Source organism: Macrobrachium rosenbergii, chromosome 4, assembly GCF_040412425.1.
Source record: "Macrobrachium rosenbergii isolate ZJJX-2024 chromosome 4, ASM4041242v1, whole genome shotgun sequence".
Lineage (NCBI taxonomy): Eukaryota > Metazoa > Arthropoda > Malacostraca > Decapoda > Palaemonidae > Macrobrachium > Macrobrachium rosenbergii.
The window spans coordinates 31206368-31230338 of record NC_089744.1 but is presented as its reverse complement, the minus strand read 5'-3'; the positions used below and the strand labels follow the sequence as shown (position 1 = coordinate 31230338).

The window sequence follows — 23971 nt, the reverse complement described above, 5'->3', positions numbered from 1 at the left end:
GTGTACACATTTCTGCTTTGTTTACTCAAGAATACTCTTATTTTAATGATGTCTGTACTTAATCATGGCATTTGCTACAAGTTTTTATACATTTTTATGAATCTCTCAATTCTGACCTCATAAATCTAGCAAGTGGCCAAGATAAGAGACCAGTTTTACCACCTCCAAGGCCTGACCCCCCATCATAACTTGACCCTCCTCTTACATCTCTACATCACTAACTCTTTTTTTAAATGCCTGGTATAAAAAACATTCTTTACAGCACTCACTTAAAATCTGCAATCCCAAGCCTCTTGAGACACCATTTTTTACATTCAATACTTTCATTGCTTTCAACCATAACCTTCTCTTGCAGCATCCACTTGCCTATTTTCCAGACTAAAACTCCTTTTCTCCTTTTGTGGTTATAATAGTCACTGTCTTGCTTTATTAATTGTCAGTCCCCTCCTCCACAAACTTTTTAAAGAATTTTTATAATGATTGTGATTTTAAAGCCAATTCATCTGCAGAGTAGCTCCTGGGGGTAGGTTTCAGCTGTACTGTACTTTGTACTTTGTAACTCCTTCCCTCTCCTTTTAACCAAAGATCATCACACTGACACTTGGCGAGCATGCCTAAGCAAGATCTATGGAGACTGGTAGCTGTAGTGAGTTATAAAGTACCCTTAAGATGGAAAGATCTCCTTCAGTGGCAAGATTAACAAGGACACCTAAAGAGAGGAAGCAATCTAGTTTTGGCTGGAATAGATTTGGAATTCTCATTTGATTGCCAAGCTTATCTATAACTAGCTCTTTTTAACAGGAAAGTTCCTTAGCCTACAACTAACCATTTCCCAAAAGGCAAAGCCATAAACAGTGAATGTGCAACAGTTCATTTGAGTGTCATTATCATAGCTGGTGTTGAATCACAGCAACTTTGGGGGTTAAGTATAGCCATCTATTTCTATAATTAACAATAAAAGTTTCCATGCTAAACCTTGATGGACATTAACATTTATCTTGAATTCTTCTGAGATACCTTTCCATGACTTCAGTAAATTTTGTTATGATATACTGTAGTGTTACTACTTGCTCCAGGTTATTTGAACCCCAGCATTCATGATGTCCATCTAATTGCTTGTCTGTACTCGGTCAAACAGTTTAGATTCATAAACATATGATTACAGTCTTCTTACTCCTCCCATAAAATTTCTTGCTTCATTGTAAAGGTCACTTCTAATCAACCCTTAAACGCCGAGCCTCTATTTACGAAAATGTCTGCCGTATGCCAGCAGCGTTCGGGAGTTAGCGCCGAAGCGGAAAAAAAGTTTATTTCAAAAAATCACAGCATGCTTAGTTTTTAAGATTAAGAGTTCATTTTTGGCTCCTTTTTTTGACATTGCCTGAAGTTTAGTATGCAACCATCAGAAATGAAAAAAAATATCATTATCATATATAAATATTGAAATATATGACAGCGCAAAAAAAAAAATTTCATATATAATTGTATACAAATCGCGCTGTGAGCAAAAGTTAAAGCTAATGAGTTATTTTTTTTTCTTTGTATTGTACACTACATTGTGATGATTTTGATATATAACAAATTGTAACATGATCAAAGCAACACAGAGAAAATATTATCACAAAATGATGCATGAATTCGTAACATGCGGATGTAAAAAAAGTTTTTTTCAAAAATTCACCATAAATAGAGATATTGTGCTAGAGACTTCCCATTTGTTGCAAAATGAAGGTAAATGATTGAATATTACTAGACTGTAAGTGTTTTAGCTTACAATTGCAGTTTTCGACCATTTCGGTCGAGTTAAAGTTGACCGATGATCGAATTTTTTCTATTTATCATGATTTATATGAAAATATTTCAAAACTGATAAGCGCTACAACCATGAGTTATTTTTTGTTGTATTCTACATGAAATTGCACACATTTTCATATATAAAACTTTATGTAACGACTAATATAAAACGGTGCAAACATTACGACAAAGTGACGAAAGATTTCTGAGATGTTTGGCCGAGTTACCGCGTGGACGTAAGGAAAAAGTTTGTTTAAAAAATCCACCATAAATAGAAATATTGTGCTAGAGACTTCCAGTTTGTTGCAAAATGAAGGTAAATGATTGAATATTACTAGAATGTAAGAGTTTTAGCTTACAATTGCGTTTTTCAACCATTTTGGTCGAGTCAAAGTTGATCAAAGGTTGAAATTTTGGCACATCGTGATTTATATGAAAGTATTTCAAAACTGATAGAAGCTACAACCATGAGTTATTTTTTGTTGTATTCTACATGAAATTGCACACATTTTCATATATAAAACTTTATGTAACAACTAATATAAAACTGTGCAAACATTACGACAAAGTGACGAAAGAATTTCTGAGATGTTCGGCCGAGTTACCGCGTGTGGCCGTAAGGAAAAAGTTTTTTTCAAAAATTCACCATAAATCGAAATATTGTGCTAGAGACTTCCAATTTGTTGGAAAATGAAGGTAAATGATTGAATATTACTAGAATGTAAGAGTTTCAGCTTACAATTACGTTTTTTGACCATTTCGGTCGAGTCAAAGTTGACCGAAGGTTGAAATTTTTTGTAGTAGACGTACGGTACGTCCGCTCATCACCCGACAGACAATTTTAGTCGACTTACAATACGTCCAGTCAGCGTTTAAGGGTTAATTTTCCTGACAAACTAAAAATGAACTCTGTTAATTTCAATCATCACCCTTTTAACACTTACTCCAACACTTTCTCCCATACTTTTATTCCGAGTTTCAACATGATTTGAATTATTCAATGGCTATATTACTCAAAACAAGTATAAGATGATGGAACATGTCAAACAACCATTAGTAGTGAGTAATGAGACTGACAACTGTGCATCTTAAATCCTCTTTCCTGATGGTGACATCCTAGTCAAAGTGTGCTAATTTCTACTCTCATTTGCTTACAGCCTGTTTGGCTATTAAGTCCTAGCAAGGTACTGCTTTTAATTCTTGTTCAAAAATATGAAATTTACTTAAAAACAAATTTGTTTAATGGATTTCCTTCTAATAAAAAACAGATACAGTTTCTTAAAACAAATCAACAACCAACAGTCATCAAGGACAGATGGATAACAAAGATGAAATGTTTGAGAGAAAAATAGGGTTCCAAAGGCTATTCAGAATTAATTTTGTTGACTCTAACCAACAAGCAAGACCTAAGGAAGAGAGGTTGTAAATTATATAGATTATCAGTAACTTATTTTTTGTTTAATTATACTGCATACCTTCTCTACTCACAAAACAACTGAAAATCCTATTTCCATTTGAATTACACATCTTGATGATAACTGATCCGTCAAACAGAAATCACAAATTTGATTTTACTCATTACAAAACAGAGGATTTATTTTTCAAATACTTACCTCTCCATTATATAACTTTTATTCCTGCTGGCATAGAAGTAAAACCTATATAATGGAGAGGTAAGGTTCATTTCAAAATTTAAGTTTTTATATAATTAGGTTACTTAAAGGAAGAATTAAAATTACCTGAAAAAATACTGGACCTGAATGTCTCCCAACATTATCATCAAAACCCTTTCCTAATGCTTGATCAATGTGCTGTTGCAGAAATACATTAAAACTATGCTCTGAAAAGAAAAAAAACAATACTGAGTGTGATGTTAAGATTACTATATACTAATGTTCATTAAATATAATCAGCTTTAGAAGATGAGTGGAAAGATGGAATGAAACAGACTATAGTGCAGAAACTCATGTTATGCCAGCTACAAACCACAAACCTTGTCCTGTATGCTGCTATGGGTTTGTACTGAAAAAATTAATTTTGAAAAATTATGTTCTTGTTACTGTTCATTTCATTCACCTTTTCTACATATCCTCTGCATTTACCCTGCCATGAAGAAGGGTTTTCTTGGGTGTGGGCATAATTCTGCTCATATAAAATGTAGTTATTGTGTGATAAATGTTAAATATAATACATAAGAAAAGCTTCGGACTTTGCATCTGTTTATTGTGACCTAGGAAACAAAGCAAGAAAAAAATTACGAAAAAATTTTTTAAACATGCTTTTATTGAAATATAATTTTTTGAGACACACCAGGATTTTCTTACAATTAATCATGTCTACAAAAATAAAATCCTGGGTGCCAAACATGGAAGGATATGCTACAAGAAATAAAAAATTATATTTCTTTTCTTGTAGCATTTCATTCCATGTTTGGAGCCCATGCTTTTATTTTTGTAGACATGATTAATTGTAAGAAAATCCTGGTGTGTCTCCAAAAATTATTTTTTGCTTTTTAGTGCATTTTAACAAAAGCATGTTTAAAACATTTTTTTATATTTTTTTATTTTATGTTTTTTAGTTTTGACAAAAATTGTAACCGATTTATGACTGTAACTAAAAAAAATTGAACATGATATCCTGTCAAGCCAAAGAAGGTTTGAAAAACCTGTAAAGTTATTAATTTATTCTACCGAGTCAAAGAAGGTATGAAAAATCTGAAGAGTTTCATAAAAAACCTGAGATACAGGGAGAGGTTATTATACGGTCACTAGAGGTTACCGCTGACCTACTGATCATGTAAGGCTGTACTGTCACTGGGATTGAGTAGCCATGCAAAATTTCAAGTCCAACAGACAAAGGGAACAGGTCAAAAATTGAGTTACAAGTTTTAACCCAAACAGACAGACACAGAAGTCAAGTTAAATAAAAACATGTAATAAAAGCATATAACAAAACAAAGAGCATCTAGAGACTCGAAACCTCCACCAAGGCTTAGCAATCCACCCCCTGAAAGTTAATCCTATCTCTCCAAAATTCTACTCACTTCTTAGACACAAAAGTCCTTTTTTGTGTAATCCTACTAGCAAACAGACAAACATAAGCATAAATCCCCTGGAAGAAGAATACTTACAACATGTAAAAAACTGTCACGACTTATGACAAAAGAGTATGGCATTACAACACATTGTGTAATTAATAAAGTAAATGCAAATAAAAATACATAAATCCCAAGCAAGCATAATTATTTAACATGTTTTATATAGAGACACTCTTATCATTACCTAATACACAGTCCCCGGTTATCAGCGATTCGGTTTTATGGGGCTTGTCTAGTGATGAAAATCGGCAATTTTCGGCACTGAAAATTGCTGATTTCTGTTTATCGATGCCGATAATTGGGTATTGGCGCTGATACATACCTAACAGAGACACCAATTACTGAAAATTGGCGATTTTTACTGCCGATAAGAGCCAGAAAAGCTCCGAAAATCTGCGATTTTCGGTTATGGTCAAGCAGTCAGAAAGGAACCCCCACTGATAACTGGGGACTTCTTATATAAGAAATTAATTTTAATTTTTAATGTTCACATAAAACTATTTTCAGATTTCAGTTATTTTAAGAATCTTCATGGTGGTGAAGAGTACCTACCTTTTGAGCTAACTAGAGTAAGTTTGTTTAACGCACTGGCAAGTGTAATTCTATATTTTCAACGACTGACTTTACAAATAAAAAAGAACTTTTAAAAATAAACTTTTCTTATAGAAATGGTGAGGAATTAGTCAACAATAAAGGATGTTTAATCATTAAACTAGCCTATGCTTGTCTAATATACCTTTATACCGTTACAATAGTCTTCTAAATACTGAGGAAATGTCTGTATCATGACAAACTCTCATTTCTGCACAAAGAAAAAGAATAAAACATATTGTACTTATATCAATGTATTATTCAAACACTGCACATGACAACATACCTAAGTTACGTTTCCTTTCTGTGGCCACCCCAGACAAAATAGATCCACTTAAAGAATCTGCCACAGAAGAATCAGAGAAAGCAGTTATTGTTGAAGTAGCTGGGTCCCATCCCCCAGAAGAACCTGACATTCCACTACGACCACTCCCTCGGCTTCCACCACCTTCATTGCTAGCAGCCTTGCTACTAGTTCCTATTGTTAGCTGACTTAAATCACTTGAAACAGAATCTGTTAAAAAACAATATATCAAAGTCCCATTATTAGCATATTTAATGTATCAGCACTATCAAAATATTTAATGCTATTTGCATTAATGCTTATTAATAAGTTGCAAATATAATAGCTTATGATAATGGATGTACAGTATTAACAAGAATTTTCTAAACAAGGATAATGAATATTATAAAGACCAGGGTATTCCTACATAGTGTATAAATTTCCCTGGATGAGATAGTTAGGGATGGATATTAATCAGCCATGCATATGAGTGATTGCTCAAAGTTATACTGTTTAGGAGGTATGAGTGGAGAAGGTGAGATGGCTAGGAATGGGTCTAAAAAGCACTGTGTATACAGAAAAAATTGGGTATGCCTGAGAAGTTTTCATTAACAACAGTATTTGATGTGGCATTCAGCTTGATGCATCAACTAACATCAATGGTGTTACAAAACTGCAAGTTAAATGCCCTATTCACTGCTAAACTTCATGAGGTACTGTGTAAGACTCGATTCATACCACTGTATAACAAAGGCTTCAGTATTTGTGTTAAACTAATGCATACAACTCTGAAATTTACTGGATGCTTCTACACTGATGGTTCTTTGGCCTCAGATTGATGATAGTGACATTGCCAGTGGAACTACAGCATCTTGAAGCAGAAAAGTGGTTGGGCAGCTGAACTTTTATTGTCAACACCTTCAGATTAATAACAATGTAGGGATGGTTATCATACAGACAAGGCTAGGCTGCTATGTCTTCAAAATACCACAGCTCATGCTATTACTCATGATGGTAGCGGCAGGAAGCAGAACAGTGTCAGTGTTTAAGCTATAAAGTATTGTACTAAAATACATGTACAGTATCTGTTTTAAATCTTAGGCTCAAAATAGTTTAACTGTTTCACCAACATGTACCATCGAAGGTATTTCTTATGCTATATAAGAAAATTTTTCCATAGCTACACATGAAAACAGTGTCTGTTAAACACATTTCATGTTAATTTATATTCCAGAATCCACAGGAGCACGTAAGCCTAAAGAACTATTATACCTTTAAAAAGTCTACTTAATTTTGTGTGTTGCACACCTAAACAGAGGGGGCATGGGGAACTGCAAGAAAGTTGAGGAAAGTTTGACAAAATACTGGAACTCATTAGTGATGTGGATTAGGAAGATCATTTAATAGTAAAAAAAATGACACTTTTATGATAAAATAAAGTTCGCATTGTCACGATTCGCGGACACACGATTCACGGACTCACGTATTCACGGATTTCTCTGTGGAACATATCTACCCATTATTTGTGGACAATTCACCCATTCACGGTATTTTTCACTGAGAAATATTCACTAATTATTGTATTTTCATCTCATTTTCATGACTAAATGCACTTTTTGTAATAAAACTATTAAAATACTCAGGTATAAGCATTTTTAGAGGGTTTGTCTTGTGTTTAAACTATCAAAATAGGCAGTTCTAAGTGTTTTTCGAGGGGTTTTAAGTATTCGCGGATTTTAGCTATTTGTGGGGGCGTGCAGTACACATCCCCCTCAAATATAGGGGGTTTACTGTATATATACTTACCAAGTAATTACATAGCTAAGAGTTTCTACTCGCATGGCAGCTTGAATTAAAAAATTTGCAGGTAATGCTTCAAAGTTTAGAGCAGGTGACTGTCCCGCCCATTAATGGGAATACAGGCAGTCCCCAGTTTACGATGGGGGTTCCATTCTTACGCCGAATCATAAGCCGAAAATCATCGTAAACTGAAAAATCATCGAAAATCGTCAAAAATCCTAAGAAAACCTTACTTTTAATGCTCTGGGTGTATTGAAAATGATGTAAACTGCATTTTTATTGAGTTTTTCATAAAAAAAATCTCCAAATTTTTATTATTCTGCCATTTTCGAACCATATTTCTTCCGTTGGATGGGAGTATGAAGTGTTGTAACCCTGGAACATGCGTCATAAACCAGGAAATAATTTCTGATGAATGTATCTGAAAAGTGTCATAACCTCCGAACGTCGTAAGCCGGACCCGTCGTAACCCGGGGACTGCCTGTACCAGGAACAACTTAGAAGACAACCTCATTCTATTTATGCCATATGCCCATTGGAGAGGAGGGAGGAGGACTCCAATCACGTAATTACTTCGTAAGTATATATAAAACTTTATTTTATCATAAAAACTTACCAAGTAATTGCATAGCTGATTCCCACATTGACGACAAGAGGTGGGATACATGAACATAATCTACTCCAAAGCATTAAGACATGTAATGAATTTGAAATAGAAAAAGTTGCTAGCACTGAATACAATGCTTGTCATTCCTTATTAATTAAGAGAGCCTGCAGTAAAAAACTGCCTCTGGTTGGTGCTCAACTTAACCTGTAGCGACTTGGCGGTATAGCCAAGAACACCTACTACTTAAGTGGAAGCTTTGCAGCAAAGAAGTCCAATTGCTAGCAAAGCATCACTGAAAGTTTTGCAGCGAAGGAGCTACCTGATGGCTAGCAAAACTTCAAAAAGTGCCCTTGCCCTGGGTGCAGTACCACAACAAAAACAACCAAGCTCCAACTGAACAGAGAGCTCTCCACTCTTCCCCATAGCCAAGGATGTGGAGAGTTGCCATCAGATGATCGGAAGCTGGTGCCAGGAGCTGGGTGTTCTGAGCTGGCGCCAGGCTGCAGGCGGTGTCATATGAGCTGGCCGCCTGGAGTTATACACTCGGGAGCTGGCAAGCGTTCCTAGGTGCTCAGGGCATGCACTGGCACCAGGCGAGCTGGTGCTCAGGGCATGCACTGGCACCAGGCGAGCTGGAAGTCAGGTGAGGTAAGAGCTCGGTAACTGGTGGGTGCTCCTAAGAGCCCAGAGCACCGTTTTCGGCTGTCAAGAACGTCTTCTTTTCCATTAAGTCCCATGTTCCGGGACATGGAAGGGTCCCTGTTCTTGGTTAAAAAATCCCAGGGTATCTAAGCCAACCATATTACCTGTACTGAGTCAGACATAGCTCGATACCCCTACAAAGACGAATACGGGAGATTCTAGCTCTCTGATAAAGGAGGCAATACTGCCATTGAGTCATAGGTGTCTCAGAAGAAGAGACTCAGAGTCTGAGACACCCGATTTGGAAAATCATTCACTAGATTGGTAGACTGAGCTAGAAGATGAAGTCTGCATCTTTCAAATGCCTCTTATAGCACCGCTGGAAAACCTCTCCTTCCTGAGAAGCACCTGGACAGCCCGAAGGCTGTCTGAGCAAGGGCGGATTACCCTTGGTGATATCTCTAGAAGTGAGGTTGTTTGAGAAAATATGAGTAGTGGAAGGATTCCTGGAGAGTCCACCAACAACCACAGCAAGTTCGGGAATCATTAATCAAAGTTTAGAATGGGGTTACGAGGAATGGTGTAACTTTCTGACAAGTCTGAAAATGTTCAGACCTTCCTTGACCATGTCGAAAGGTGGAAGACCATAGAGGTCCAGGTTGGAATGTTCTTGCAGAATGGTGTCTGTGGCCCATGCTAGAAGGTTCCTTATGGTGGCAGACAGCCAAGGTTGGCCTGCCCCAAAGATACCACATAACCTGACAGATCAGGGGATTCAATGTCCACTCGGGAGTACCAATGAGTTTCTGACGGCTAAGTTTGTCCGTGAGAAATTCCAATTGGACCAAAAAAACTCAATTTATCTTCTGCAGTAAAACTCTCTCGCTGCTTGGTGGGGAGAAAATGCTAAAGAGAGTCTCCTGGCTAATGTAGAAACATAAGGACTGTGGTCTTGTCTAAATGGATACCGCAGTCTAGGAGTGAGCAAGGGCTGAGAAGAACTGAAGCCCTAAGCGAATGGCTTTCAGCTCTCTGACACATATGTGAAGGTTCCGTTTTTCCAGGGATCCTTCCCAGAAACTTCCCGGTTCCCCAAGTGGGCTCCCCTGTCTAGACCAAGGAGAGAGAAGCAGTCTAAGACTAGTCTCATGATGACGGACTTCCATTCCAAAAGTTTAAGTTCGGAGTGCCATCACCGCAGGTCCGACTGAAAACCAGGTCTTGGAAAATCAAAAGTGGAGTCCGGCTACGATTCCCCGTCCCTGTTCGTCTTGTGGAAAAGGGTGATGTTCATGGCCAGAAAAAACGACAAAATTAAGCGGAGCACAGGCTCGTGAGAAGGCTTATGCCATACAGGTCGAAGGCTAAATTTCCGTACTGGAAGGCCCTGTCTTGTAAGATGGGTCTGAGATACTCTTCAGCTGTATGTGGACATAGAAGAAAGTAGGCTACATCTCCAAGAAATCCGCCCAATTGCTCTGGAGAATGGAAGACAGGACTCTTTGGTTCATCTCCGCAAGCAACCGAGCGAACTTGTAGAACACTGCGCAGACTTGCAGACAACTAAGCCGACTAGTTGCCGACCCTGCCGATACTTGACAGTTACAGACGCATGAACATTCGAGCAGGATCGACTTCTTATTTTCAATAACGCCTTGCATGACTTCTTATTTTCAATAAAGCCTTGCATGGACTCAATGGTACCTCGTTCAGACCGAAACATATGGAACTGTACGTGGCTAAAACTAATATCTGACACGCTTATAAAATCCTGGAAAGTCCATAAGAGACAAAAGCCTGGCCAAGGGATAGCAGTGGCCTTGAACCAAAAACCAGGTGTGACTACTTCTTCTGCAGTCAGACACAAAGCTCTAAAAGAAATAGCCCGTGAAAAGAAATTAGACATTCAGTATGGCTAGATAGTGCTGAATGCTCTGGAACAAGCGTCGGGTGCCCAGGAGTCGGCACCAGGTGCCAGAAAGCTGGTGCCAGGAGCTCAGAAGTTGATTTCAGGGGCTTGGGAACAGGCGCCGTTAGTGAGTGAGTTCATGGCTCTTTCTCTTCTGCTGGAGCCCAAGTAAGTTCTTCCAACAAAAGAACACTCAGGAGGGAAGATATCGTCACTCCAAAGGAAATAGGACCGAGGACAAGATACATGGAACCACAGCGAAACCCGTAGGAAGGCTGAGAGCTGAAGATAGCCTTCTGACCGCTCGATGGGAAGCGGAAAAACGGCAACCATTATCTGTGTGTCTTCCAGAGGCTGTGAGAAACCAAAAAGATGTCATGGTGCTTAAAGTCTGCACCAGAGGCTTCAGAACTGGATAAAAACTCTCAATATAGTTTCAAGTGGGATAGAAATTATCGGACCATCTGAAAGCAGCTGTGATTCTCTTGGTGGATGGCTGAAGGCAAAGATAAGAGGGCTGAAAATGTCTCTCCCAGTAGAAAAAAAGCCCCAAAGTTCCCTTCTTGCAATCTCAATGAAGGAGTGGAAAACTCAAAAAACTAACTCATCATCCTTATCTGCATAGGACAGGACTAAGAGACCAACTGATGCGATGTCTCTTGGTAATTGAGTCTCCTAGCTTGTTAGCCCCTTCTCCAGATGTCATTCAAGAAAATACTTTACTTCAAAAACTTGACAAGAGCTTCAACCTGGAGGACTAAGTCTGTCTAAGCACAGAGGAAGGAAAAGGCAAAAAACACTTGTCTTGCTCCCTTAAAACCAAAGTCAGACTCCTAAATCCCAGTAGAGGTGATAGCTTTCTTCAACAAGCTCATAAATTCGTACACAAAATTCCCTGTCCACAAAGGACAGTGCTCTGAGACACTAACTAAGGGAGCAACTCGGCTCGTCTGGAGCTTCTAATGATGGTGAAACAGACACCCGGTGATCAGAGACTAGTGTCGGTCATTTGAAGACCGGAGCTAGGTGGTTAATTGGAAACTGTGCTCACGAAAGAACAACAGTATGTTTTTAGAAGAGACAGGTGCCAAGCAAAAGAAAGGCTGGCACCAGACACTAGTAGACTGCTGCCAGACACATGAGAGCTGGTGCTGGGAGCTCTATATGCACTAATGGGCAGTCAGGTGCTACTGATCGCTAGTGGGTGCTACTGGACACGGACACTGCTGGTCCGTAGACGCCAAATACCAGCGTTCCACAACTCGAAGTTCAGGGGACAAAATGCTCAAGAACTGTCCCAAAAGTTATGGGAAGACTGTGGAGTACATTTCTGCTCCCTGAGACATTTACAGGAGAGAGGCGAAGTGCAAAATCATCTGACAATGCCTCTTCAATGGCTGAGATTCACTACTGGAGTATCACTAGGGATGCACATACCTACGGACGCCTTTCCAATGGCTGTCCATCGATAACTGCAGACAACAGGCTCGACTGAGGGGCAGCTACCCAGGGCAAACCCCTTCGAACTCCCAAGGACCGACAGTATGCCTCCTCTCAGTTTAGGGTCTGACAGGGACTGGGTTTAGGAGATCCGAAGGAGTCGGATAGCCACCCTCTTCACTACACATCCAGTAAGACAACTTTCCAGTGGCTGTCTGTTGACACCTGGGACTGGCAACAGGCTCGAATGAGGGGGTGACTACCCAGGGAACTTCCCACCAGCCTTCACTGGACTTTCAGTATGACTTCTCCCAGGTTTAGGGGAGTATGACAGTGATTTAGGTCTAGGAGAACTGGCGGGGTGGATGATCACCTCCTCCCCTGCACAACACTTCACATTCACAGGGTTGATTTCTGTTAACCCATACACAAGACTAGCAAAGGCATGGGAAGGAAGCAAGGGAGCCAGGCACGGGAGTAAGTGGAGAAAAATAACAAGGGTCAGTAGAAGGAGAGAAAATTGATGTGGGGAGAGAGTTGGCGCCAGGTGGATGGAAGTCAGCGCCAGGAGCTGGGAGCTCTCAGCTGTTGCCAGGCTGTAGTTGGTGCCAGGCTAGCTGGGCACCAGTAGAGCTAGTAGCTCGGGAACTAAGAGCTCAAGAGCTGATGAACACTTTGGTCGCTCGGTGTATGGTTCCTGTCTGTCGAGCACAGCTATTCTCCTCAAAAAAGCAACTAAAATTAAAGCACAAATTCTCTCCTTACTACATATGCCCCTACACTTCCAGGAAAAGGAAAGTTAATCTTTACCAACAATAGTTGAAGTACCCAGAGTACCATTATACAGACATATCTCAATTCCTATCAAACATTATTTGAGACTTGTAGAAATGCATTTCATTACTGAAACTACTGGTTCAGTAGTGTTTATTACACTAATTGGTAAAGGTAAATTACTCTACTGGTAGTTACTCAGTTTGAAAGCAAATTTGCTACTGTAGTGAAATATGATAAACTTGAATCAGATCTTAATAACAAAACAATAAAATACAGTAAACCCCCCATATTCATGTTGTCATGGTTCGCAAACTCACCTATTCGAGGATTTCTCCATGGAACATGCATATACATTGTTCGCAGAAAATTCGGCCATTAGCAGTATTTTTCACTGAGAAATATTCACTAATTGCTGTATTTTTATATAATTTTCATGACTAAATGCACTTTTTGTGATGAAACTATTAAAATTCTCAGTTATAAGCATTTTCAGAGTTTTTATTTTGTGTCTGAACTATCCAAAAAGGCAGTTCTAAGTGTTTTTAGAGGGGTTTTAAGTATTCGCAGATTTCAGCTATTCGCGGGGGTGTGGTACACATCCCCCACGAATACGGGGGTGTTTATTGTACTGATCCTGAAAGCTGTAGGCTTGAAAGCTACCTGAAATCAGCGATAATACATCACCGAAATCCAGTCTCCGACCAGCAAATTTAAGAACAAAGCTGCCATCGACACTTGGTGTTTACTTGAGCGCCAGCAGAAATAGAATGAGATTGTCTGGTAAGTTGTTCCTAGTATTACCGTTAGTGGGTGGGCCAGTCACCTGCACTAAACTCTGAAGCGTTACCTGCGAATTTTTTAATTCAAGCTGCCTTGCAAGTAGAAACTCTTAGCTATGTAATATAATTACTTGGTAAGTTACTTATATAAAACCCGTTGTTATACAAATAGTGACAAGAAGCAGGAAATTAGACTTAGCTTTTAAATACTAAAATTGTTCTGACATGTGAAGGGAAGGGGAAAGGGCAGTCATGCAGACAAGTGGTTTGTTTGAAAGTAGCATGAAGATCAGAGAATCCTAGGAAAAGAACACGGATGAAAACCTGGAATACAGTATATGGGAATCCATGAAATGTCACAAATGGAAGATTATTATTATTATATTATTGTTATTATTATTATTATTATACTTGATATTATTATTATTAACAGACCACTAAGTTACAATACTACTCTCTCATCCCCAGCCCGAGAAGAATCCTAAAAGGGTTCAGAGGTCTGGTTAAACAAATTATTTATAACTAACTAACAATACTACTCTCAGACAGCATGCCCAGAGGATTTTTTCAAAATGTGGGCAGCATAAAAAATTAAGCAAGTTAGTGTTGAAGAAATTACGCAACTTAGCGAGAAGAGAACAGAGGTAAAAGATGAAAAGTAAAGGGCAGAAGGCACAGATGCTGGGGACAAAGAATCTTACGTACCATCCACAGTTTGTAGTGATATAAATTCTTAGAGTAACAACTCATATCAAATATGATTTCAAAAAAAAGAAGATTTAACAGGAACACTGATGATGATGATGATGATTGTTAAGGTCATGCTTTAACAATGATAACCCTAAAATCTGTTTATGAGTACAATCTCACTGGTATACCTCCCTACACACATAGGCAGCCTCGAACTTTCTTTACAAAAGTCAAGTTCTTACATCATTATTCTTGTTTATTTGGTCTGCAACTGCAACTTTTAAGTAATCATATAAAAAGTCTATCGTTTAAGCTTAATGAAATACATTACCTTGTGTATTACAGAGATTCAGAAGGGTGTTGCTAATGAGCGAAGTAGCAGACATTTCTTCAAGTGGTTCTTCCATGATATACACATAAGCTTGATTGTTTGGAAGAGCAAATAGAGAGTTGGCACTGGAGAGATGTACAAAAAAAAAACAAAATTACTGTTCTGAGCATTTAAAAATGAATAAAAGAGGGTTATCTGGACCTTTAGATATCAATAAAAAATGATATTTGAACATTTAAAAATGAATAAAAAATCACAGTTTTTTAAAGTAAATTGTATTTTTCGTAACTACAAACCTTAGGTCCTTTACATTAGGAATTACTTTCAGCGAAGCTGGAAATGGCCGTTGGACTTTTGAACAAGGTGGTTAGGCAGTTAACTACCGTCCGGTAAACGGGAGTCCCGCCTACCCGGATGTAAACATTCTAATTTGCCTTTTGGCCCAGGTGTCAGAGTGAGGGGTGGCATGAGGTGGACATGAAAATGTAATGTAGAGGACCTCAGGTTTGTATAGTTAGGAAAAATACAATTTACTTAAAAAAATTGTGATTTGTTCTGACATTATATATAAACCATCGGTCCTTTATATTAGGAAGACTCACTGGTCACTGGTTGGAGGGAGGAATCTGAGCAAGTCTCTACGAACAGACTGGTCGATAAAGCGAGGCAGGGAAAACCTGCCTCTGACAAAGTAATTGGGTTGTAGGGAACATGAGATCAATTGTCAGACTTCTGGGCTTTTTCGTATGAATGAGGAAGACATCATTTCATACAAAAATAGGCTAGCATGAACCTTACAAAGTCAGCGACAGTAAGGTAAATACAAGTATTGGGTTTGTCTTATTGTCATGGTCTCCTTCCTCCCCTTGCTAGAGTGATCCTGAAAGGAAATAAAATGGAAGCTCATACAATCCTGAAAGGATATACAGTAGAACGGAAGTTCAAAGTGCATACTTACCTGCATCGACTGCCAGATCCAGAAAGTAGCAGCACATCCGCTCTCTGCCTGCAGGAAGAGAGCCGGGGGAAGTGAAGAAGGAGAAGCCAGTCACTCCTACATTCATTCTCACATCCACAACCTCACATCTTAGGCAAGATGCAACCCTGTCCTGTTAGAGGAGCCAGGTAAGCTACACAACTTGTTGAGCAGCCACCACAGGTCCCAAGGAAAAGGTATCCAAGGACTTGAGAGCAATATCCTGAAGGTAGAAAGAAGTGAAAGTGGTCTGTTGAGATTACACCCCCGCTTTCAATACCTGAGGAACCTACAGGTTCTTCCAGAATGCGAGGGTCAGACCAATGCTCCGGGCTCCGTGAGCTCTAGTGCGGAAGGTACCAGTGTTGTCTTCTCCAGCAGCGGAGTATGCTCTCCTAATCATCTCATGAAGCCAGAAAGAAATCGTGTTCTTGGACACCTCTTTCTTGGTCGAGCCAGCACTAATGAAGAGTCGTCGACACTCAGGCCAGAGATGGCGAATTTTCTTTAGATAGCGCCACAGCACTCTAACAGGACACAGTAGCATCTTGTCTGGGTCATTACCAACAAAGTCCTCTAAGGAGGGGATCATGAAGGACTCGAACCTAGTGTCAGGGACCAATGGGTTCTGAGTCTTCGCTATGGAACGAAATCGGGTGTAACTGATTCCCATCCCCTCAAGTGTTTGACATCGAAGGAAAGTCCATGAAGTTCTCCTACTCTCTTCACCGATGCCACGGCAAGCAGGAAGATGGTCTTGAGGGTCAGATCCCTGTCTGACGACTCTCATAAAGGCTCATAAGGTGCACGAGTCAGGCTCCTTAGAACGAGTGTCATGTCCCATGCAGGGGGCCTGAGGTCCCTAGATGGCAAGACCTCTCAAAGATTCTCATCAGTAGAGAAATCTCAAAACAAGACGAGATATCTACCCCCTTCAGCTACAAGACTAGGCCAAGTGCAGCTCTGTAGCCTTTTATGGCTGAAACGGAGAGAAGCTTCTCTCAGCGAAGAAAGACAAGGAAGTCCGCGACCAGCTGAACAGTAGCTCCAACCGGAGATACCCCGTATACGACACCAACCACGGATGATGGCCCACTTTCCCTGGTACAGTAAACCCCTGGTATTCGCGGGGAATGCGTACCAACCCCCCCCAGCTAAAACCCGCGAATACTTAGAACCCTTCTAAAAACACTAAGAACTGCCTAATTTTGATAGTTCAAACACATACAAAACAAGCTAAAAGTACTTATACAGGTATTATCCAACTTGCGATGGTTATGATCCAAAAAAAACCATCGTTTGTTGAAAAAACGTAAGAACTACCAAACCGCATCTCGAATATAGCCTAGCCTATGCTAGGGTATTCGGTACCATGTATACATATATGGTAGCCTAGCCTACACTATAAAGTACACTTTATACATACGGTATAATGATTATTTAATATCAGCTAATTCTGGAGGTTCATGCAGAGTGACATATGATAATTCAATACAAAGAGAAATTGAATAACAAACAAGAATTAGCTTAGCCTACACTATGGTATATCGTAGGCATGTACGGTAGAGTAGCATACATTATACTACTCTACAGTCACATATCATATTATAAAAACATCAACAAAATGAATATGCATCTTTTCCATGGATCTTTTAAGATGTTATGCCTTAATTCACTGTATCCAATAATATTGTATATATTGTTATATTGCTTTTGTATTATAAATTGCGATCATAGCAATCAATGTTTTGGTTTGGAAATGTTTATGGGGTGTTTATTTTGCTGCATTTAACTCAGTTTAGAGTGCTTTTCTTGATTCTAGTTAGCGTAAATGAATCTCTAGATACTTTATTTATACGGGGCAAGGTTATTTTTTGTTATATGAAGTGCTTTTAAGTCAAAATATAACTTAAATATGTCTCGTTTTGAAATTAATTTAGCCATTTGTTTCGTTAATAGATGACGATGGCCATTTGGGGGCATCTGTTTTGTGTAAAAAAATCAAGATTCCATTTGCTATTTTCACTTGATTTCATCATAATATGAGCTTTACGTATTTATCGTTTATCGGCGTAAAAATAGCAGTAATGTGTTCTTTCATGCCCAGTAGTTTTGATTAAAATACTTTCTCTCCAATTTTAACTATGGTCGAGTTTCATCCATGTTGCCAATGCACAATAATTTATAGTCATTAGCAACTTGAACATTGTTTTCTCAGCTTCAGCCACAATACATTTAGCAGTATATTTCCTTGCCAATCTTTTATCCATACCGAGTAAGGGTATAATGTAAAAATATATCAGCCTATTCTAATTAACATCATTTGTACTATAACCTACGGTAGTTGTGTATTACCGTATGTGGTTGAAATACAAGCAAAAGTGCTGTTGTTATCCGATTCGGTGATAAACAAAACAACAGTTTCTCGGTAGGCTGCTTATGGCTGTACACATTTACGCAAGAGTATAACGTTACTAACAATACTTTTATCATTCTCTGTTACTTTTTTAACTAGAAGATGGGATAAAGAGTTGAAGGAAAAGAAGCTGGTCTATTGTAATTTGGCCTCTCTCGCTGCCTGTTGCTTCTGCCTGCGCCTGGGCGAAATTTATAAATATTTTATAAATATTGTCATATCGGTATTAATTGCTTAATGTGTAGACGGCCATGAGGGACTGGCTTCTCCAAAGATGACAGGTGACCAATGACGACTTGCCATTGCCGGGCTGGCTGCTCCTATCGAGACAGGAAAAGCTGTGCTGCCTTCCTGAACCTGCTGATGTGAGAGTCTGAGGGGAAGATTCTTGCTGCTACCATATCTATCAGCATACCCAGGTACTTTATCCCTAAAAGCTTCATTTCTTGTTAACTTATATAAAACACAAATACATTTATTACAGCAGATATTTTGCTCAAATTTTTCCTAAAATTCCTACTAAAAAATATCAACTTCTACCAATTGAAAAATTTTTATAAGTAGCATTCCAGTACTGAATATTACTGTACTATGCACTATTGTTTATTAAGAATAAGAATTCACGTTTAACCTATTTTTAATTTTTTCAAAGTATAATGTTTAATAATGTTGAAGAATATCTACAAAGGTCATAAATATTTCCTTCTGAAGACATGCAAAACTGCATTGCAGAACAGCAGAAAACTGTGCATTCTTTCATACAAGCAATTAGGCCATATTTTAAAAATAAAATTTTTTTCAAAATGATTTTTTTTATTCATGTATGCCAGAAATAGATATTAAATTGATAATTTTAAAAAATCATATAAAGACAGCATTAGTGTTCAAACTTAAAACCAAAATGTGACTAAGGTGAAAGTAAAATGACAGTCTTTTACCATGCTAACATGACATCACAACAACATAATCTCCATGTGCAAAACTAAAGGCAGCAAAAACAAAAAGACTTAAAATGTAAAAGATGTTACATAAAAATTCCAACCTTATATTAGTAATAACTCTGCTTTTCCGCAGCAGGTGGTAGATTTGATCTTCTAAAGCCAATTCAAGGTTACGCAGTGGACTTGGTGGAGTAGATGTCCTAGATGATCTGTGTCCCCATCCAGACCTAGTTTATATAAAAAGTAGATAAACAAGCAAATAAATGTCTATGTGGAAAGACAGGATTAACAATACTGTACAGTAAACGCCCCGTATTTGTGAGGGATGTATTCCAGACACCCCCGCAAATAGTTAAAATCTGCAAATACTTGGAACCCCCTCTCTACAAACGCTTATAACTGCCTATCTTGAAAGCTCAAATACCAAATGTATACTTTAAGGTATCATCCTACGTCAAATACACCTTAAATTATTATCCTATTACTGTATTAATCTTTGAAATTAAAATTATTATATCATTTCAAAGTCATCTTAAACACTAGCACCCTTAAAAATATATATACGTACTTCTAACCCTTCCATCCAAATCAGAAAGAGAGAGTTACCACTATGATAAATTCAGCCAGCTTTGTACTGGCAGGGCAAGAGAGAGAGAGAGAGAGAGAGAGAGAGAGAGAGAGAGAGAGAGAGAGAGAGAGAGAGAGAGAGAGAGAGAGAGAGAGAGAGAGAGAGAGAGAGAGTTTATCTGTTTAATCTCTTGAGGAATGCTAATCCACTTCTCTTTACAAAATTTACATGTTATCTTTTCGTGAGAGAGAGAGAGAGAGAGAGAGAGAGAAAAGGACTTAACTAAGTATATATTTATCTTTCTATTTATTTCTCACATTCTACCCTTTGGCAAGAGAGAGAGAGAAAGTAAAGAAGAAAAAAGAGAAACTGACTTGATCAAGTTATGGCAACATCTAATTTAGAGTAATATGACATATTTGACAGATCTACCCTCCCCCCATGAGCTCAAAGACTCAGGAAAAGATCAGGTTGGAATTTGTTTGATTGAAATTTTTTTTTTATAACCTACTACAGAAACGCATAAATGTTGTAATTACAGTACTGTATATTATTATTATTATTATTATTATTATTATTATTATTATACATATTTGAAAATTAGTACTTATTATTAGGTAAATCATTTATTTACCATACAAAACAAATAAACATACCATAAAAATTCTATCTTTTCCTCAGAGAGAGAGAGAGAGATTTTCAGTATATCCTTCGTAGTGGTATTTGACCAGTAAGTCGACAACACTAACCCACTAAGTCAGTAACACTGACCACCCAACCCTCGCTGTCAGATTACTTGACATATCTGACAGGCACACCCTCCCCCCCTCTCCAAGTCTTAAGCAAAAGATTAGGGGTCAATATATATTCCTTTAAAATTTTACATATTTTATTAATTTATAAACTAAAGTCTTACTAATATAACACTATAGCATTTTCTTTAATGAACTGATATTAGTTCTGTTTATATTAATATCTGAAAATTACTAAATTATTTATCATACAAAACAAATTAACGTGCATCCCAATTGGAGAGAGAGAGAGAGAGAGAGAGAGAGAGAGAGAGAGAGAGAGAGAGAGAGAGAGAGAGAGAGAGAGAGAGAGAGATAAATTATTTTTATTATTTGTTATTATTTAATCTTATTAACTTAATTAATATTTGATAATTAGTATTGTAAATCATTATTTTATCATAAAATGTATATGTAGATACAGTACAGTATTTAGTCATGAAAATATGAAAATACAGAATACTGCTCTATGAAAAAACTGTGAATGGGTGTTTCCCACAAATAATTTTTAGATATGTTCCACAGCAAATTCTGTGAATTGCTGAGTCTGCGAATTGTGAGAATGCAAATATTGGGGTTTACTGTACAGTTAACCCTTGTATTCGCGTTCTCATGATTCGCAGACTCACGTATTCGTGGATTTCTCTGTGGAACAAATCTACCCATTATTCACCGAAAATTCACCCATTCGCGGTATTTTTCATTGAAAAATATTCAGTGATCACTGTATTTTCATATAATTTTCATGACTAGATGCACTTTTTGTGATAAAACTATTAAAATACTTAGGTATAAGCATTTTTAGAGGGTTTTTCTTGTGTTTAAACTATCAAAATAAGCAGTTCTTAGTGTTTTTAGAGGGGTTTTAAGTATCTGCGGATTTCAGCTACTCTACAGGGGGGGGGGCCATGCAGTATGCATCCCCCGCGAATACAGGGGGTTACTGTATATAAAACCAAGTAAAAAGTGCGCCAAACTTTCTTCGGTGCAATTGAGTTTTCTGTATAGCGTATATCAAGGCCACCGAAAATAGATCTATCTTTTGGTGGTCTTGGTATAATGCTGTATGAGCCACAGCTCATGAAACTTTAACCACGGCTCGGTGGTGGCCTGTCCTATACTGCTGCAAAATGGACGATTATGGCTAACTTTAACCCTAAATAAAATCAAAACTACTGAGACTAGAGGGCTGCAATTTGGTATGTTTGATGATTGGAAGGTGAATGATTAACATACAGTACTAATTTGCAGCCCTCTAGCCTCAGTAGTTTTTAAGATCTGACGGTGGAAAGAAAATGTGTAGATGGACAGACAAAGCTGGCACAATAGCTCTCTTTTACAGAAAACTAAGCTAGAACCAAAAAATTAAAAAAACAATACAGTATTTCCATCAACCTGGCACTTCTATTTATCAATAAAGTTCTATGTGCAAATGTGATACTTATTACATGTAAAATGCTTTTATTTTTATTAGTTTATGAAAGTGAAAGAGTTGTTCAGGAGACTCTTTTTTTTGTCCCTGGCTGGGTTTGAAGAATATGATGGTCTAGTTGTGTTAGGCAATTTTAATGCAGAAGTAAGTAACAGACATAGAGATGGTGCTGTTCATTCAAGTGGAATTACTGAAGTAAATGAAAATGGAGAGAATCTATTAGAAATCTATATGAAATGGGGCTTGGCAGTTGGAAGTACAGTTTCCAAAGCATATTCATTAGTATGCCCGAGGAAGAAACAAATGGTGAAAAAAAGAACTTGTTACACAATGTTTTAGTACAGAGGAGATGGAACAGTATACTGATAAATTTAATGGTGAGCAGACAAGTGGCCAAAGGTGTATGTTATCGATAACTGATTGAAATTTACAAGCCACATTACATTTCCAAAGCTCTTTAATACCTTATGGACAGAGTAATGCAAGAGCCAGGTAAAAAACATCAGATGTAATTACAAAGCTGAGGGATGAGAAGATGGTCCATAACTGGAATGGAAAAAGGCTATTTGAAAATACGGACTGATCCAGCCACACTTATCAAAAAAACCCCACAATAAGATGGTACTTAACTTGGTGATGGAAAAGTTGCTGGAAGACATGCTGGCAAAAGGCAAAAATCGTCCAAAGACAAAAGCACAAAATCCTGGGATACAAAAATTCACGTGCTAGAAAATGGAATGAGTGTAGATGGCGCTGGAGTCGCCGGCCTGGCGGGCGGATGAGCGTAGGGGCTGGAATGACTCACTACTCTTTCCGGGGGGTTTTGACATGGGGATGTCTTTCGAGTGTGGCTCTGTGGTTGTGATCCTTTCACTCACCCTTGGTTATACCGACGTCTCCATTATGGAAGACGCTCAATCTGGGGGTAGTAACTCCAGCATTCCTGAAAGTTCTTTTTTCTCTGGTATACCTAGCAATATTTTACCTTGAAATTCGTGTTAGTATGGAATTTCACCGGGTGACACGGGGCCTCCCTCAGAAATATATTTTTCCTTTGTCAAAATCCCTTTTGCACTGATTAGGGGTGGCAAAAAGAGATGGCAATAACTAGTGGAAGAATTTGACATTTTTTGCAATAGGAGAAAGTTGAGAATAAATGTGAACAACAGTAGGGTTATGAAGGTAAACACAAATAACGAAAATGTGAGGCTAGGAGAAGAGGCAGGTAAAAGCCTAGGCGAAGTATGGAGGATAACGAGAATGGGAACAGACTATTTACATTGACAAAATCCTAAGGTGGGAATGTATGGAGGGATTGTTGAGCAACCTTTCTGTTACAGACCTTTCTGTTATGGAAGGGATCAGTGTTCTGAGATGGAATGGCCATGTGGAGAAACTGGAGGATGATAGGTTGGTGAAAACTGTGTAAAATTCTAAAGTGTTCAGAGGAAAGAGGAGATAAAAACCTGAAGTGTACTGAATAAAAGAAGTGAAAGATGGATTAGAGCAAAAAGGTCTTATCATCTAAAAGTGAGAGAACATGCATAACAGAGTTACTGAAGGAGACTTCAAAACGCTAATGTTTTTGAGTAGGCATACAAAAAGAACAAATAACTGGAAGTTCACCTTTGACTCAGCTGTTAAGGAATTAATATGACAGCAACTATATTGCCACCCACTTTTTAAATAACCAGTATACAATTTAAATAAAAGTGGTTAAAGAACTTCCCTGTTTGAACCAATTTCCCATAGACAAACTAAACACCTGTAAATGCATTTACTGTATGTAATATGCAAATGTACTTGGAGCCTTAATAGAAACTCAGTATAATGCAGTTTGTTAAAGCAAATAAGAAAATATTACCATGATCATTAAGTAGATTAATGCCTTTGATAAATTCAATAACAAAAAATATACACTACAACCATTTGCCTTGTAACAGTTTACTGTTTCTAGCAAGATAGGTCCTTTCATCTTTCAACGAGTAAACAACCTCATCTAACTCACAGCATTTTCAAGTCTCCAATAAAAATCACAAAGAATTTACATTGAAAAATGTTTCTTTGTTCAAATCCCATATCAGTGATACTTATCAGCATTGTGGTC

The 23971-nt window shown here is 38.0% G+C and overlaps 1 protein-coding gene across 5 annotated transcripts in view; it reads right to left on the bottom strand.

Annotated features, from left to right (window-relative positions):
- Window positions 1-23971, bottom strand: part of LOC136832175 (nonsense-mediated mRNA decay factor SMG8-like) — a 169974-nt gene that overhangs the window by 94960 nt on the left and 51043 nt on the right. For all 5 annotated transcript variants that reach the window (XM_067092946.1, XM_067092940.1, XM_067092930.1 and 2 more), the window contains 4 exons: window positions 19175-19300; window positions 14741-14865; window positions 5769-5996; window positions 3534-3634 (listed from right to left, as the gene is read on the bottom strand). In XM_067092946.1, the coding sequence (XP_066949047.1) occupies window positions 3534-3634; window positions 5769-5996; window positions 14741-14865; window positions 19175-19300 (580 nt within the window). The remainder of the gene's footprint in view (window positions 1-3533; window positions 3635-5768; window positions 5997-14740; window positions 14866-19174; window positions 19301-23971) is intronic.